The 13,496-nt window shown below is 53.4% G+C and overlaps 1 protein-coding gene across 2 annotated transcripts in view; it reads right to left on the bottom strand.

Annotated features, from left to right (window-relative positions):
* Window positions 1-7,548, bottom strand: part of WNT3A (Wnt family member 3A) — a 49,889-nt gene extending 42,341 nt beyond the window's left edge. The window contains exon 1 of one of the 2 annotated variants that reach the window (XM_003123621.5): window positions 7,248-7,548. In XM_003123621.5, coding sequence (XP_003123669.1) covers window positions 7,248-7,318 — 71 coding nt within the window. In that variant the 5' untranslated portion in view covers window positions 7,319-7,548. The remainder of the gene's footprint in view (window positions 1-7,247) is intronic. The other variant, XM_021083340.2, reaches the window with a different exon arrangement.
* Window positions 7,549-13,496: the final 5,948 nt, after the last annotated feature.

Here is a 13,496-nt window from a genome sequence, read left to right as displayed (position 1 = left end):
CCCCAGGTTTTTGTGGCTACTATTGCCAGTTAATTTTTCAGTAATAATTTGTTTTTCTTTTTTTTGGGGGGGGGGTCATCATTTTCAACATAGAACGCAAAGGTGTGTGGTTTGCAAAGTGGCCCCTAGACTCTGGTTCCAGCCTGTGGCTTGGGCCACGTGAGCCACGCCTGCTGCCTGAAAGCACTAATGGTTTTTCTCCCTCCTCCCTCTTTTGCTCCTGTTGAGGACTGCGTTGTTGCACCATTGAAAGGCCAGGCGCCTTGCCAGACAGTCTTACTCAGGATAGAGCAGAGGCGCTGGCTGTGACACGCAGGGGAAGAAGGCTGCCCAGGACCCAGCCTGGGCCAGCTTTGGCACCCCCCGCCCCACTGCCCTGGGCTGATGGACTTCACCCAAGTGGATTTTACTGTAACTGTGTGGCGAAGCCAGAGGACAGAAGCCACTCCTTATGGACTGGGGACAAAGGCAGCACCCCTGGCCCCCCCCGCCCAGCTCCACTGGGGGTAGATCCGCAATCAGAGAGGCTAAATGCCTGTGCACCGTTACCAGGCAGGTCTTAATGGGGTGGCAGGCTCTTAGTTTTCCTGGAGTCGTAGTTTGATTTTTTTTTTTTTCTTTCCAAGAAAATTCAGCAAACATGGGGTACCTGTGCACTGTGGGCATAGCTCTGCCCTTGCTGGTGGCTGTGTGCATTGTGAAAAGAGAGTTGGGACCTCACAGCTGTTTTCAAAGAGAGAGGGGTTCTGCGGGGGCAGGGCTGCGCTAGCCCTGGAGGGCAGGATATGAGCACTAGCTCTATCATTCACTGATTTAACAGTTTCTGCCTTTCCCTCCTGGGCCTCAGTTTCCTTGTCTGTCCAAGGTGGATCACATTCTATCAGAGGCTCCTGGAAGGGAGGTAAACAATGGGCACAGCAGGTTTATTTACAACTTGTTGGAGCCAGGGCGCATTCTGCCCAGGTCATCTAGAACCATCTCTCTAGGAAGTGCTCTGTGCTCCCACCCCTGCTAGCTGTCCTCTCTTTAGAGCCTACTAAAGCTTGCTACTTCCTCCTGCTCATCCTCCTCTGTCTCAGCCATGAGGGGGCACTCCTGGAGAGCAGGGCCATATCCCTTCTATCCTTCAAGGGCACAGATCTCTTCCCAGTTCTCATCTGGGGGCCCTTATTGCCCACTCTACCTGCAGGGTCTTTGCTTAGGAGGGCTCCGATTGGTCCCATGGATCTTCCATTTGGTGATACATAAGGACTCCAGGGTACCTGTCTTATCCCAAATTACTGTCTTCTAAGGTCAGGACCAGGTTCTTGTCCTCAGACTAGAGGCCTTGAGTGTGAGGCTGGTTGCCCTGTGGGTTGATGATTGCCCAGCTTGATGGATAGGCTCTGTCTTTTCCTGGATGGAGCTGTGTAGGAGGCTCATAGGATCAAGACCACCCCCCAGCCCACCCCCCGCCAAGGGTGCTGACCTGTTCAAGGCCCTCCAGGTTCTGCTTTCTCTTTCTTACCCATTGTGGGGTCTCCAAGAAGGGCTCACACATCTCCATGATCTCGCTCTCTCCTGCCTGGAAAATCCCTCCCCAAGAGTTGGAGCACCTTCCACAATAGGAAAGGCTGTGAGGAGGGGGTCCCAAGACCTGGATCCCTGGTGTTGGGGGCCACTTCTTCCCAGGCCCTGGGGCACACAGTCCTGCCTGCAGCCCTCCCAGCACCCCCTCCTGCCCCACCGGGCCGAGCCGGGATTACTGACACATACTTTGCGCAAGTCCCAGCAGGCGGGCAGAGGCTCCCGTGCCCGCGGCCATGCATTTGCCCGCTTCCCTGGGCGGCAGCGGCACGTTTTGTTGGGGAAGGAATGTGGAAGCACCAAAGTGTGAGACACCTCCAGGGTGTCACCTGGAAAGGCTGGGAGGGAGACCGAGGCAGAGTTGCCCTGGTGCATCGTGGGAACCCAGCCCCAGAGCTGGCGGCTCTGTCAGGGGTTTTGTTAAAATAGTCAACTGGGTTCTGTCCCCAAGCATAGGCCACCAGATACAGTTTCTATTTTTCATAGGAAAGATTCCATCCATTCATTCCTTCATTTGTTTGTTCAACTAAATCTTTTCTAGCAGGCACAGGGGTCAAGCAGGGAGGAAGGAAAATGAATACCCTATGAGATTTCACAAGCTGGTGACATGGGTGCCTTCCTTTTGACAATTCTACAAAGGAAGGTATAGGTAGCACTGGGAGCAGGCAGCCTGACTGGAGTCAGAGCCTTATTCTCTGCCTCTCCATGTCACCTCACAGCATCCAGCCCAGCCTGGCAAGGAGTGAGGATTGAGAAGTAGGGCACAGCCAGGTCTGGACCAGTTGAGCAAGGCTAGGGGGTTAGTACAATGGGATTCAGGGGCTCAAGGTGGGGAGGGCATGCTGCTGTGGGAGTGGAGGGCACAGGCAAACAGGGATGGGGCCACCATTCCCTGTGCAACTAGAACCAAACTACCCCAACTGTGCCTAGTGGAGTTTAGGGGACTTACCAGGAGGACTGTTAACCACAGTGCTGACCATGGTGGGAGTAGGGGGAGAAGCTGGGCCTTATAAATCTTGGGTTCAAGGTGAAGTGTACATGGGAACCCTGGACCAGAGGCAGGCTATTCCTTCCTTCCTCAGACTCTGCTTCTACCCCTCCAGGGATGAGCAGTTCACCACCTCCCGAGAACCAGTATTGGCACTTCTCTCAGGTCTAGGAAGCCTTTCCCGTACTGAGCCAAAATCTGCCTTCTGGCCACTTGTAGCCTCTGTTCCCAGCCTTCCCTGGATTCACACAGAAGTCCAGTCCTCTTTCCCCAACAGCCTCTCCCACACTGAACAGCAGTGGGGTCTTCTCCTGACACATCCCAATAACCAGCAGGACAAGAACAAACTCTAGCATTTGGTTCAAAAATGGAAATGGCAAGTGCTGGGTGTCAAAGTGATGAGGGGTGGTGGTCCACACAGATGATCCCTGACTTGAGTATAGCAAGGGCTGCATGCTGCAGAGGACTTCAGCTTGTCAAACTACCTGGAGAACTTGGGTTTAGGGGCTTTTAAAATGTCCAATCCATTATTTAAAAACACATAAAGATGCTTCATGGAAAAAAGTACACAATACATTAAAAGAAACTACCATGATTTTCCCCAAACACCTACTTTCTATTTCTGTTCTTATTTAGTGGACAACCATTCATGATGGGCTCTGGTCTGTGGACTAGGCTGAGTATAACTGATACTTTCATGGATAGGAGGTGCATCCAGGCTGTGCTTTCCATGTCCTGTGCCACACCTGCAGGACAGTAGCAGAGCCCTTCTGGGACAGTGCAATTCCTGTCCCTGTAGACTGGAGATTTGTACTGGAGACCCATTGTAGAAAGTGTGATTTTTTACAGCCCCTCCAGAATGTACTCTTTCTCAATTGTATTTACTCACCTTCTCTCCTGCCAGAAAGAATTCTAGCAGGTTTGTGCAAATAAAACAAAATCATTTAAAAAATGACAACAAGCCCAGTGAAACACAGGGTTAACCAGTGTGGGAGAAGCTGCTGCACCTGAGCCCCAGAGTCCTGAGTGTTTAGGTGGCCAAGTCAGAGAGCTAGATGTGAGAGGTAAGTGATGCTTTTGTGCTCTGGAAGGAATGTGTGCTGTGGTGGGCTTTCAAGGGATCAAGATGATGGGTATTTGACTTGGTGGTACAAAATAAGTTTTCTGACCATACATATTTTACATATGGTCATTTATAACATTGCTCCTCAAAAAAGGATGTCCATTGGTGGTTCTGTAGAGGAACATCGTTCCCAGCATCCTGAGATCCTACAATATTGAGGGTGTTGAACTGGTGTCTGGACTTCTCTAGCTTTGAAAGTTAGCCACTACCATCACCAGCCTCAGGTTTGCAGAGAGAGAGAGAGAGAGGCAGAGACAGACACAGAGGACAGAAAGAGAGAGATAGAGACAGAGATATGGAGGAACAAAGACAGAGAGACAGAGACAGACAGGGTCAGACAGACAGACACACAGAGAGACAGAGACTAGACATGGCGTCACACTGAACCTTCCTGGGCCAGCTAAGGTGATGCCTGCCCTTGGGATCGCTCAGTGCTGGGGAGCCCTAGGTCCAGCAAGGGCTGGTGAAGGGTTGGAAGTGGGGGTTCTAACAGGGAAAGTGGGGGCAGGATCTCTGTTCAGGTAAAGGCAGGGCAGGAGCTGACCACTGCTGCTATAACTCTGGCAGCAATGTGGAGTGGAGGGTGCCAAGAACAGAGGCAGAAGATGGTGGGAATGGGGCAGTGCAGCCTGGTGGTGGAAATGGAGGGGCCTAGCCCAGTGGTGAGGGGGCAGGGGAGAAAACAGGGCCCTTGCTAGGCCATAGGGGGATTATAAAATGTCATCAGCCCAGACATGGGAAGTGAAAGGAAGGTACCCAAAGCACATCATGGAGCACTGCTGCCTACTCGGTATTGTTCTTCAGGGATTCCATATGTTCCCCTTGACCATGATCCTTGTTCTGTGTTCTGAAGACTTTTCTGATAAATCCTAATTAAACAAGAATTCATCCTGGACAAGAGGAGTGAGGAGATGAGGGCTGGTGTCTCCTTGTACATCTGCAGTACAGAGCCCTCTGGTACACTGCTGTGTCTCTGGGGTTAGGTGCCAAGGATTCTAACCTGTCACCTCTCAGATCCCTTTTCTGGATTCCCCCCACCCCCTGACGATCACACGAGGAGCCCAGAACTCATGCTCTTGGAGGTCTCCATAGCCTTCAATGTTCTGGTCTCAGGGCTGTCTCTGTGCCTCTGCTGGGACTGCCTTTGGACCTTGAGCATCTAGGGTGAAGGACACTTCCAAGAGGGTTGGCTCTTTAAATTCCCACAGGATGCAACAATACTTCCTCCTCTCCCTCTACCCTCCCACCAAGACAACACCAACTTCAAAGCCTAATTACTCCCAATTTGGGCTGTTTCCTTGTTTCTCCAGGTGAGGAAGTCCCTGTCACTTTCACTTTCATATGCAAGGTGCTAAGGGTGGTGGGGGGAAGTGATGGGAGCAGTGGCTTCATTTCAGAGAGGTTATTTTGGTGACGCAAAATACCACTTAGGGAGGCTGAGTGTGAAAGCGGTAAGTTATAGAGGGTTCCCCAAAGCCTCACTGGCGGGGGGGCGGGGGATGGCAAGAGACAGAAGGAGTCACCTGTGGGAAACTCCACCAGGTAAAGCAGGAAGATAGAAAGGCTTCTTCCCCTTGCTGTTAAACTCCATTTGTTCATCTAGGAGCCCTCCTCTTACAGGAGCCTCCATGCTTCTGTAGAGACTGCCTCTTTCCACATCTAGCTGGCCTGGAGTCAGAGGGAGGAAGAAGAGGGAACTGCTCTATCCCTAGTGAGCCCTGAGATTGTGTCCACAAGGGATACTTCTCAGGAAACAGAATCCCAGGGAAAGTAAAGTGGGGGCTCCATGGCACCATCTTCTCTCTAGGACCAAAAGGTTGCTTTGGACTCTTCAACTGGGTAGGTCACTGAGAGGGAGCGGGTGGGGAGTGGACACCCTTCCTCACTCACCTGTTGAATACCCGAGCCACCAGAGCATGTCTCAGGATCTTTTCAGATGGAACACATACTGCCCAGGTGGAAAGGGTGGCATACATGTGTCGAGGGGAGCAAGACCAGGGACCCTCAGGGCCAACAAGACAAAGATTCCACGGTGTAGGGTGCCCAGAGGCTGGTGACAGGGCTTTCTTTATAGAAGAAGCGCGGGGGCGAAGGCGCTTCCACTAGCGCCCAGGAATGCGGCGGCGGCGGGTCCTAATTAGAAGCCTGCGCGAGAGCGGGCGGCCGCGGGGCTCTCTCCGACGCGCTCCCCTAGTTCTCCCGGCGTCAGTGTCCCGGCGTCCGAAGGCACGGCAGCTGCAGCCGGTGCTCTAGAAGGCGACCCGACGCTGCCTGCGACCCCTCTCCCAGGCCCTAGTACCCGCTGGTACCACCTTCTCGCCTCGCCAGGCTACTCCTGGACCCGCGCCCTACATCTAGGGTGCCCCAGCTCCTGAACCATCTCGAAGAGAAAAATTATTATCGGATTAGTTGTACTTCGGCTTACTCAATTCTGCCCCCCTTCCCCTTGGCGTAATTATTATAATTCCAGGCAAGCCGTCGGAGAGAGTTCCTGCTGTGTGTGTGTGTGTGTGTGTGTGTGTGTGTGTGTGCGCGCGCGCGCGCGCGAGTCTGTGTATGTGTAGGCTTGTCTCCCATCTGGGTCTCCTCCAGCGGCACGCCCAGTCCCCTCGGCTCCCACATTCCCCCTAGTTGGGTTCGTCAAATCTTGGGCACCTCAAAGCGCCCCTCCATTCTCTCCCGGGAAGCACGGGTAGCTCTTGCCTATGGGGGCTCTGTCAACTTAGCTTCCCGGAGGGAAGGTAACCCTGACTTCCCTCCTCCTTTATGGTGGGTGCTATAGACCTTCTGGACCCTTCCTTGGGTTTATCTGCATTTCCATCGCCAGATTTAGGAGGGTCGGGAGGGAGTATGTCTTGCCTGGAGTGGAAAATGGAGCGCTCCAGCCCTCTCAGATATGGGGTCGCAGAGCCTCTCACTCGGGAGCCCTCAGACGTGATGCTTTCTCTCCCTCTTTACCTCTCCAGAAGTCCCCTCCTTACCAACGCGGTGAGGACAGCAGCGGGAAGGCGCAGAAGGGCCAGGTGCTGGCCCCAGTGCGCCCGCCACTCCCGGCCCTGTCCCCGAAGTCTTTACGTAACTGCGCTACTCCGAGCTGTTCAGTCTTGTCTCACTGACTTTGTTTTAAGGTGTGTGTGTGTGTGTGTGTGTGTGTGTGTGTGTGTGTGTGTGTGTGTGTAAGACATGTCTTTAGAGAAAGTCTCCGGCGGATCTCCCTCTCCCCATCTCGCCCTCCCGGCTTCTCTTAGTCTCGGGCTGCTAGAGCCTTCGTGCCATCTGTGGGTTCCCACTTTCCACCTCTCTCCAACCCTTTACTAACCCGTCCGACGCCGGGGGCCCCCCACTATGTCCGAGGGGACAATGTCTCCGGAAACCCCAACACCCGCGTCCCAAACCCAGCCCGAACAGGTCGAAAGTGGCCGCCAAGAAAAACAAACTATCCGCAGCCCGCGCGCGGAACCAGGAGGGCAGGGCAGAGAGCCGGCTCCGGGCCACAGCAGAGTCAGCCCGAGGGGACGGCGGCTGGGGGACGCACAGAAGCCGGGGAGAACGTAAGGAAGGCTCACTCACCACCAGATCGGGTAGCTGCCCAGAGCTTGCTTCAGGCCGTAGAGGAATATGAAATATCCAAGAGGGGCCATCGCCGGGCTGGAGGTCTCAGAGGGCCAGGAGTCCGCCCCGAGAGCGCGGGCGCCGGGGCAGGTGGGCCCCTGGGAGCTCGCGGGCAGCGGCGCTGGGCCCTCCTGCGGCCGCGGGGTACGCGGGTGTGCGCGGGTGCGCGGGCTCCGAGGGCGGCGCTGCGCCAGGTGGGCCGGCGGCCGGGCGGCGGGCCGGGGCCCGGGGCGGCGCGGGACGGCGGGGGCGGGGCAGCGCCGCGGGGGGCGCCCGCCAGGGCCCGGGCCGGGGCCGGGGCCGGGGCCGGGGCGGGGCGGGGCGGGGCGGGCAGGGGGCAGGCGGGGCCCTGGGAGCCAGCGCAGCGGCGGTTGAGGCGGCGGCTGCGCTGGCCCCTCCCGTGGCCGCGGGGTGCGCGGGGTATGCAGGGGTGCGCGAACTCCAAGGGCTGAGCTGTGCCAGATGAGCAGCTGGCCTGCGGACGGGTACCCGGGACTGCAAGGTCGGCAAGTATCTCTTCTGAGCTCCCGGGCCGCGCCCCCTCAGGACTCACCGGCAGCTCCCGAGGTTTGGAGCCCAGCGCGCCCTGCGCTCACAGTGGGACGCACCGCTCTGCTCTCGTTCCTGCTTCTGCTCTGTCGCGCACTCTGTCCCTTGCCCTCAGGGTGGTTGGTCTCCCTTTCGTCCATCTCCTGCCTGGGGTCCGTTCGTCAGACATTGGCTCCTCCAGCTGCGCCTTGCTAGTCTGCTGGAGCTGACCGTGAGCGGTCAGGACGAGGATGGCCTGTCTGGGGACAGGTGCTGGTGGGTGTCTAGGGTGCCTGGTGGGTGTCTGAAGGTCACTACTGGGAAACAGTCTGCTCTGTTTAGGGCCCAGGTGCTGATGCCTTCCCTTTCTCCCTCTACACCCCACCAGGGAATTCCAGCAACCCTGGCTTTGGGAGTGCAAAGACAGTGTAGCTGGTTCAAACCCTCACTTTGGGACCACTGACCCTGGAGTCTGTCCAGGGCTGCTAGCCCCTTCATCCAGAGGGATTTCTGACAACTTAGGTAAGCCTTATGATTTTTGCTGATGGGGAAAGGGAAGACCAGAGAGTGTCTTTATTCAAAGTCATGAAGAGTGGCTATCCGGTTTTTCAGCCCTCAGTCCACAGCAAAGCTCTGTTTGTATAATCATCTGTAGCCCAGGGAGACAGGGCTAGGGTTATTTGGGGAGGGGAAGATCCAAGTGGAGAAGCCTCCTGAGCTTCCCCCCCTCCAACCTCCAACACCTTGTGGTGGCCCTGCATTAGCGGGACACCCAGTCAGTCTCAATGACTGTGAGGAAAGTGTAGCAGGAATCCATGTCACCGTTTTGCAGTTGAGGAGAGCAGAACTGAATTAAAATCCCAACTCCATGCTCTTCTATGAGGTCTCTTTTCATGTGGACCATCTGCTCCTCCACAGCCCCTGAGTCTTGCCTCACCATGTGACCTGCAGAGTGTAAGGGCCCCTGCAAAGAGGCCACTGGCTGGCATGTGGCCAGTTTTTGGGGCAGGGAGTGACTCAACGACACTTCAGGTTTAGCACTGGCTGGGGAACTAGAGACAGGCTGTACCCCCACGGCGTGCTACCCCATCCAGCTTGATTTCTCCATTTGCGAAGGAAGCCCACGGGGTTCTGTAGGCTCTGGACCAGGGGTCACCTCGGTGACTGCATCAGGAACCTCTTCCTGGATATGGAGAGAGAGTTGTTCTCTTTCAAGGAATGTTCCTTCTCCTCTGCACTGCTAGTGGGATTCAGCTGAGTCTATGCATGCCCGGTCCTTCTACCTCTCCTGAGTCACTGTGCCCCCTCAGCCACAGAGGGAAGGAGAGAAGAATTCTGGAATGAGGCGGGGTAGGCAGGTTGGGAGCTGGCTCATCCTCCTCTGGACTTCCCCTCTCTCGCAGTGAAAATCCCATCCAATTATCGCATTACTGGGGACCTGGGCTGTGGGAGTGGGGTGGGGGCCAATCCTAAGGCAGCAGTCCCCCATCCCCGCCTCTCCAACTGTGGGGCCCTGGGATTAGAATTGTTATGAGGAGCCCCCCAGAGGCTGCTGGCTCCTCACACACAGAAGGATGACTGCGCTACAGAAGGACAAAAGATGGCTGTTCCACTGTGATGGGCTCTGCAGAGAATGAAACAGGTAGGTGCTGTTCCCTCAGTCCTCCCTCCTGCCACCTCATCTGCCAGGGCCTCTTGCTCCCTTTGCTGCTTGCTTCTTCCTCATTAGGCCCGGACCTCTGCCTATGCTAGAGGGTGGGGAGGGAGAGTGAGCTGAGCACCCTGAGCTTGGGTGTGCAGGCAGAGGGAGAGCTGAGAACTGCCTCAATTCTGCTCCCAGGTGAGGACTCCCACTTCTTTAAAGTTCCCTGAAAATGTGCATCACAACATGCCTCTGGTAGAGCTGCAGCCAGGGCAAGCTGCATGGTAATACTGGGCTGGGGGCCTCCAGAAACGGTCCATTCCACATGTTGATCTTGCATGGGGCTCTTCCTTTGCCCCCCTATCATCTTTTTGAAAGCCTTGATCCCAAATAACCCTAAGAGTGCAGACAGCATGGGAAGCAGTGATCCCCAGCAGGTGGAAGGACCTTGGTGGGAAGGCTGGAGTGATGTGACCTGAGTCTGGATAGCAGGGCCCACCATCCCTCCACAGACTCTGTGAGGCTCATGTAGAAGTTGTGGCAATGTGGCAAGTCCAAACCCATTTTCTGGGCATCATAGAAGCCCTCTTGAGTCTGTTTCCTGGAAGCCCAGGAACATGAGCATGGGGGCCATCTCCAGGTAGGTGTAGAGAGGAATGCAGGTGCAGGGAGGGGATATTTCTATCTTAGTTGAATGAGTGGGTTTCTTTCCTGTTCCTTGACATTCAGCTGGAAATTCAGCCACCTGGCTTGAGGATAGAGTCAACCCTGTAGTGTGGTGTGTCTGCTTCACACTATTGCTGGAACTGACACCGAAGGTGGAGAGGGTGCCTTCCTGACAGCGCCCTCTGCTGTCACACAGAGGGAGTTTTCATGACTGACCCATGGGCGCAGGTCTGATTCAACATTCCACATTTGTGGTTGAACCTGGTAAAATGGTGTTTTTTCTTCTTTTCTTTTCTTTCTTTTTTTTTTTTTTTTTTTGGTGTGTGTGCCTATAGGCTTACAGAGGCTCCTTGGGGCTGTGTTCCTTCCAGAATGGTCCCAGTGGGGAAGGAAAGTACAATACCAGGAGCTTTGGAAGAACCTTTTGGGAGGTAGGGGTGGGGTGCGTAGGGTGGATGAAGGACTTGGTGTGGGCGTGGGAGGCCAGATGAGAGAGGGCATTTTGCCTTCCCAGGTAATAACACTCATCTGTGTTGGTGTTTGAATCCCTGCCTGGTAGGTACCAGGTAGTGGTCCTTCCTGCATTGGGGAGAAGGGACCTAATATTCATTCTTTTCCTTCTTTTGCAAAAAGTTGAGGGGAGGCAGGAAAGATTCTGGGTAGCCAGGGGCTGGAGGCTGAGGAGCCCTGCAGCTGTGACCTCAGAGGGGCCACAAGCAGACAGAACGATGAAGTTCTAGGTCAGAAGGGGGGTGCTTTTCCTGTTCCCAGGGCCCATTTGGTTATAAACCCCTTCTGGAAGCTTCCTGCCATATGTGGGGAGTCACTCCTGGGACACCTGCTCCTCAGGGATGGGGTGCTTGCTCTCAGAGACAAACTTTCTGTCCATGTTCTGTCATTTTTTCACAGTGCCCCGGTCCAAAAGAAATGCCTAACAGTTTTTTTTTTTGCTTCTAGCTGCACCTGCAGCATATGGAAGTTCCTGGGCCAAGTATTGAATCCAAGCTGCCGCTTTGCAGTTGTATCAATGACAGAACCTTTAACCCACTGGGCCAGGCTGGGGATCAAACCTGCATCTCTGCAGTGACCGAGCCACTGTGGTCAGATTCTTAACCCACTGTGCCACAGTGAGAACTCCTAACCATTTTGTTTAGCAAGTAGTTAGGTCCAAACAATTTATTAACTAGTAGCTCTTAGAAAAAAATTATTTAAGTTAAAAGAAAAAAATACTATTTTTATTTCATTCTCATATAGCTACAGTTACTTACAATTGGAAGTGTGTACCTGTGACCCTAGGGAGAATACCTTACTTCTTGTTCTTCGTCAATTTTCACTTGGTACTTGCTTTTTATCACAGTGCAAACCAGAAACTCAGTGTCACAAAAGAATGTGTCACCATCCAATCTGAAATGGAACTACCTGGAGGCAGTACGTGTCTGTCCTACAGGTAACAATTTTGTCATGTGACCATTTAAAATACCCTGCAGTACCCTGGAAATTTGCTGTGACACCCCAGGTACCTTGGCACACAGTGTGGGAACCACGATTTTTAAGTGAGCAGCTAAGGGTGGGCCTGAGATGCATGGGTCATCTTGGCTTTTGTGCCTCTCCCATCCCTCTCCTTAATGCAGGTGCCCCTCTCCAAGTGTCCGGTATACCATGTGTCTAATCCTGCTGTGTGTTCATCAGCTCTTACCATTGGCCCTCATCTTTTCATCTTAGTCTGTAGATTTGTTGGTGTTCTAAGAGCCTCTCCTCTTCAGTTTGGATCCCTGGTGAAATTTTCACCTCCTCTTGTCTTTGTGGAAGTTTTTCCTTGTAAAGGCAGACTCCTGGATCAGATGACTTCCCCAGTGCTCTTTGAGATGGGGACAACATCACATGCTTTGGCTGCCCAGCGTTCTGTCCAGTGCTGTGGGGTCTTGATCTTATCCAGTGCCCTCTGGAAGCATCTGTCTCTGCATTCTGGGCAAGGAATCCCAGAGAGGCTTACAATGCAACTTTCCTGAGGGTCCCCAGAGAGATTAAAGGTAGGACTGGGGTCTTAGTCTTCCTGAGACTTAGGTATATTTCACAAGAGTAAGTCCCTGCAAGGTTTGAATACTGATGATGGGTCTTATGATTCTGAAGACTGAGTGGCAGAAGCCTGAAAAGTTTATAGCTGGCATGGGGAGGGCATGCATGGGGGCATGTGTCCTCAGAAGAGAGAGCTTTGTCTGCGGGTGCTCAACTTCCTGATCTGGCACCAGTGGACCAATGGAGGGCAAGGCACCTGGTGGGCTGGGTTCTCTGCCTTCTGAAGTCCCTAGAGAGAGCATTTTCAGAGGTTTGGGGAAGTCCTTCTGAGAAAAAATCTGTTTCAAGAAACCATTGCACAGCTGGCTCTCCCCTCATGTGGTTGCCTCTTCTAAGTTCCCCTGAGAATTCCAATTTGATTTTGATCAGAGGCTGTGATTCGTGGAAGTGACTGGAACCTTAGGTCATCCCCTCTTTTGTTCAGAGAAAGTAGGCTCAGGGTTAGTGACAGTGAGTGAGAGCTAATGGATGAGACCCTGGTCTCTAGACCCCACATGCCAGGGATTCTTCATGTTTTTCGGGTCATCTGCTCTGGGATCACCATGCTCCCAGCCTGTGCCTCTGAATGTCATATAAGAAGCTATCATCAAAGGCTTGGGGAGTAAACATCCTCCATAACATAGACTCCTGTGTGCATTCTTGGCTATGCAGCCCTAGCTCGTGTGTCTTTCTTTGTTGACACCCTAACCTTCAATTCCCACCTTTCCTAGTTCCAGGGCCCTTGTCTCTCCATTTAGGACTTGTCATGCAGGTGGCATGGTTGATCCAATTCTGTTCATAAGTTGCATTATTATTGAGTCTGCTCTTCTCAGATAGACAGAGGTGGCTTGGTGCTGTGGGAATTGTGGATTGTGGGAGGGGGAGGATAGAGTCCAAGAATCTTGGAAGTAGGGCTTCCTAGTTCTAACTACCTAAGTGGCCATGTGGTAAATTCTGCTTAAAATGAATGAATGAGCTCTCAAAATGTTAAGTATCACTCAGTCACAGAGTCGTGGGGCTCAGAGAAGCTGAGGAAGTAGAGCCATCAGATCTTGACATCATATGATTCTCAAAGCAGGGAGCCACAGATAGAGTCTTAGAACCATAAGAAAAAAAATAATTTTTAAATCAACATCATGGAATTTCTGGAATCCTAGACTCTCATCACTACCATTACGATCAGTAGATTAGTTGTCCTGGAATATTGACTCTGAGGCATTGCTCACCTGTAAAATGAGGGTGTTACTCCAGGCTTTATAACATGCTGAGTTTTGTTGTGACAGCCTCCCTGTGGTGCCATTAATGTTTGAGTGGCC

The sequence above is a fragment of the Sus scrofa genome, chromosome 2, assembly GCF_054392235.1.
Source record: "Sus scrofa isolate SSC_HxYL_T2T_F1_AM1 chromosome 2, Sscrofa_HxYL_maternal_Yorkshire_Landrace_v2.0, whole genome shotgun sequence".
In the NCBI taxonomy this organism is placed as follows: domain Eukaryota; kingdom Metazoa; phylum Chordata; class Mammalia; order Artiodactyla; family Suidae; genus Sus; species Sus scrofa.
The sequence above is the reverse complement of the archived record's forward strand: the minus strand, read 5'-3'. Positions and strand labels throughout refer to the sequence as shown.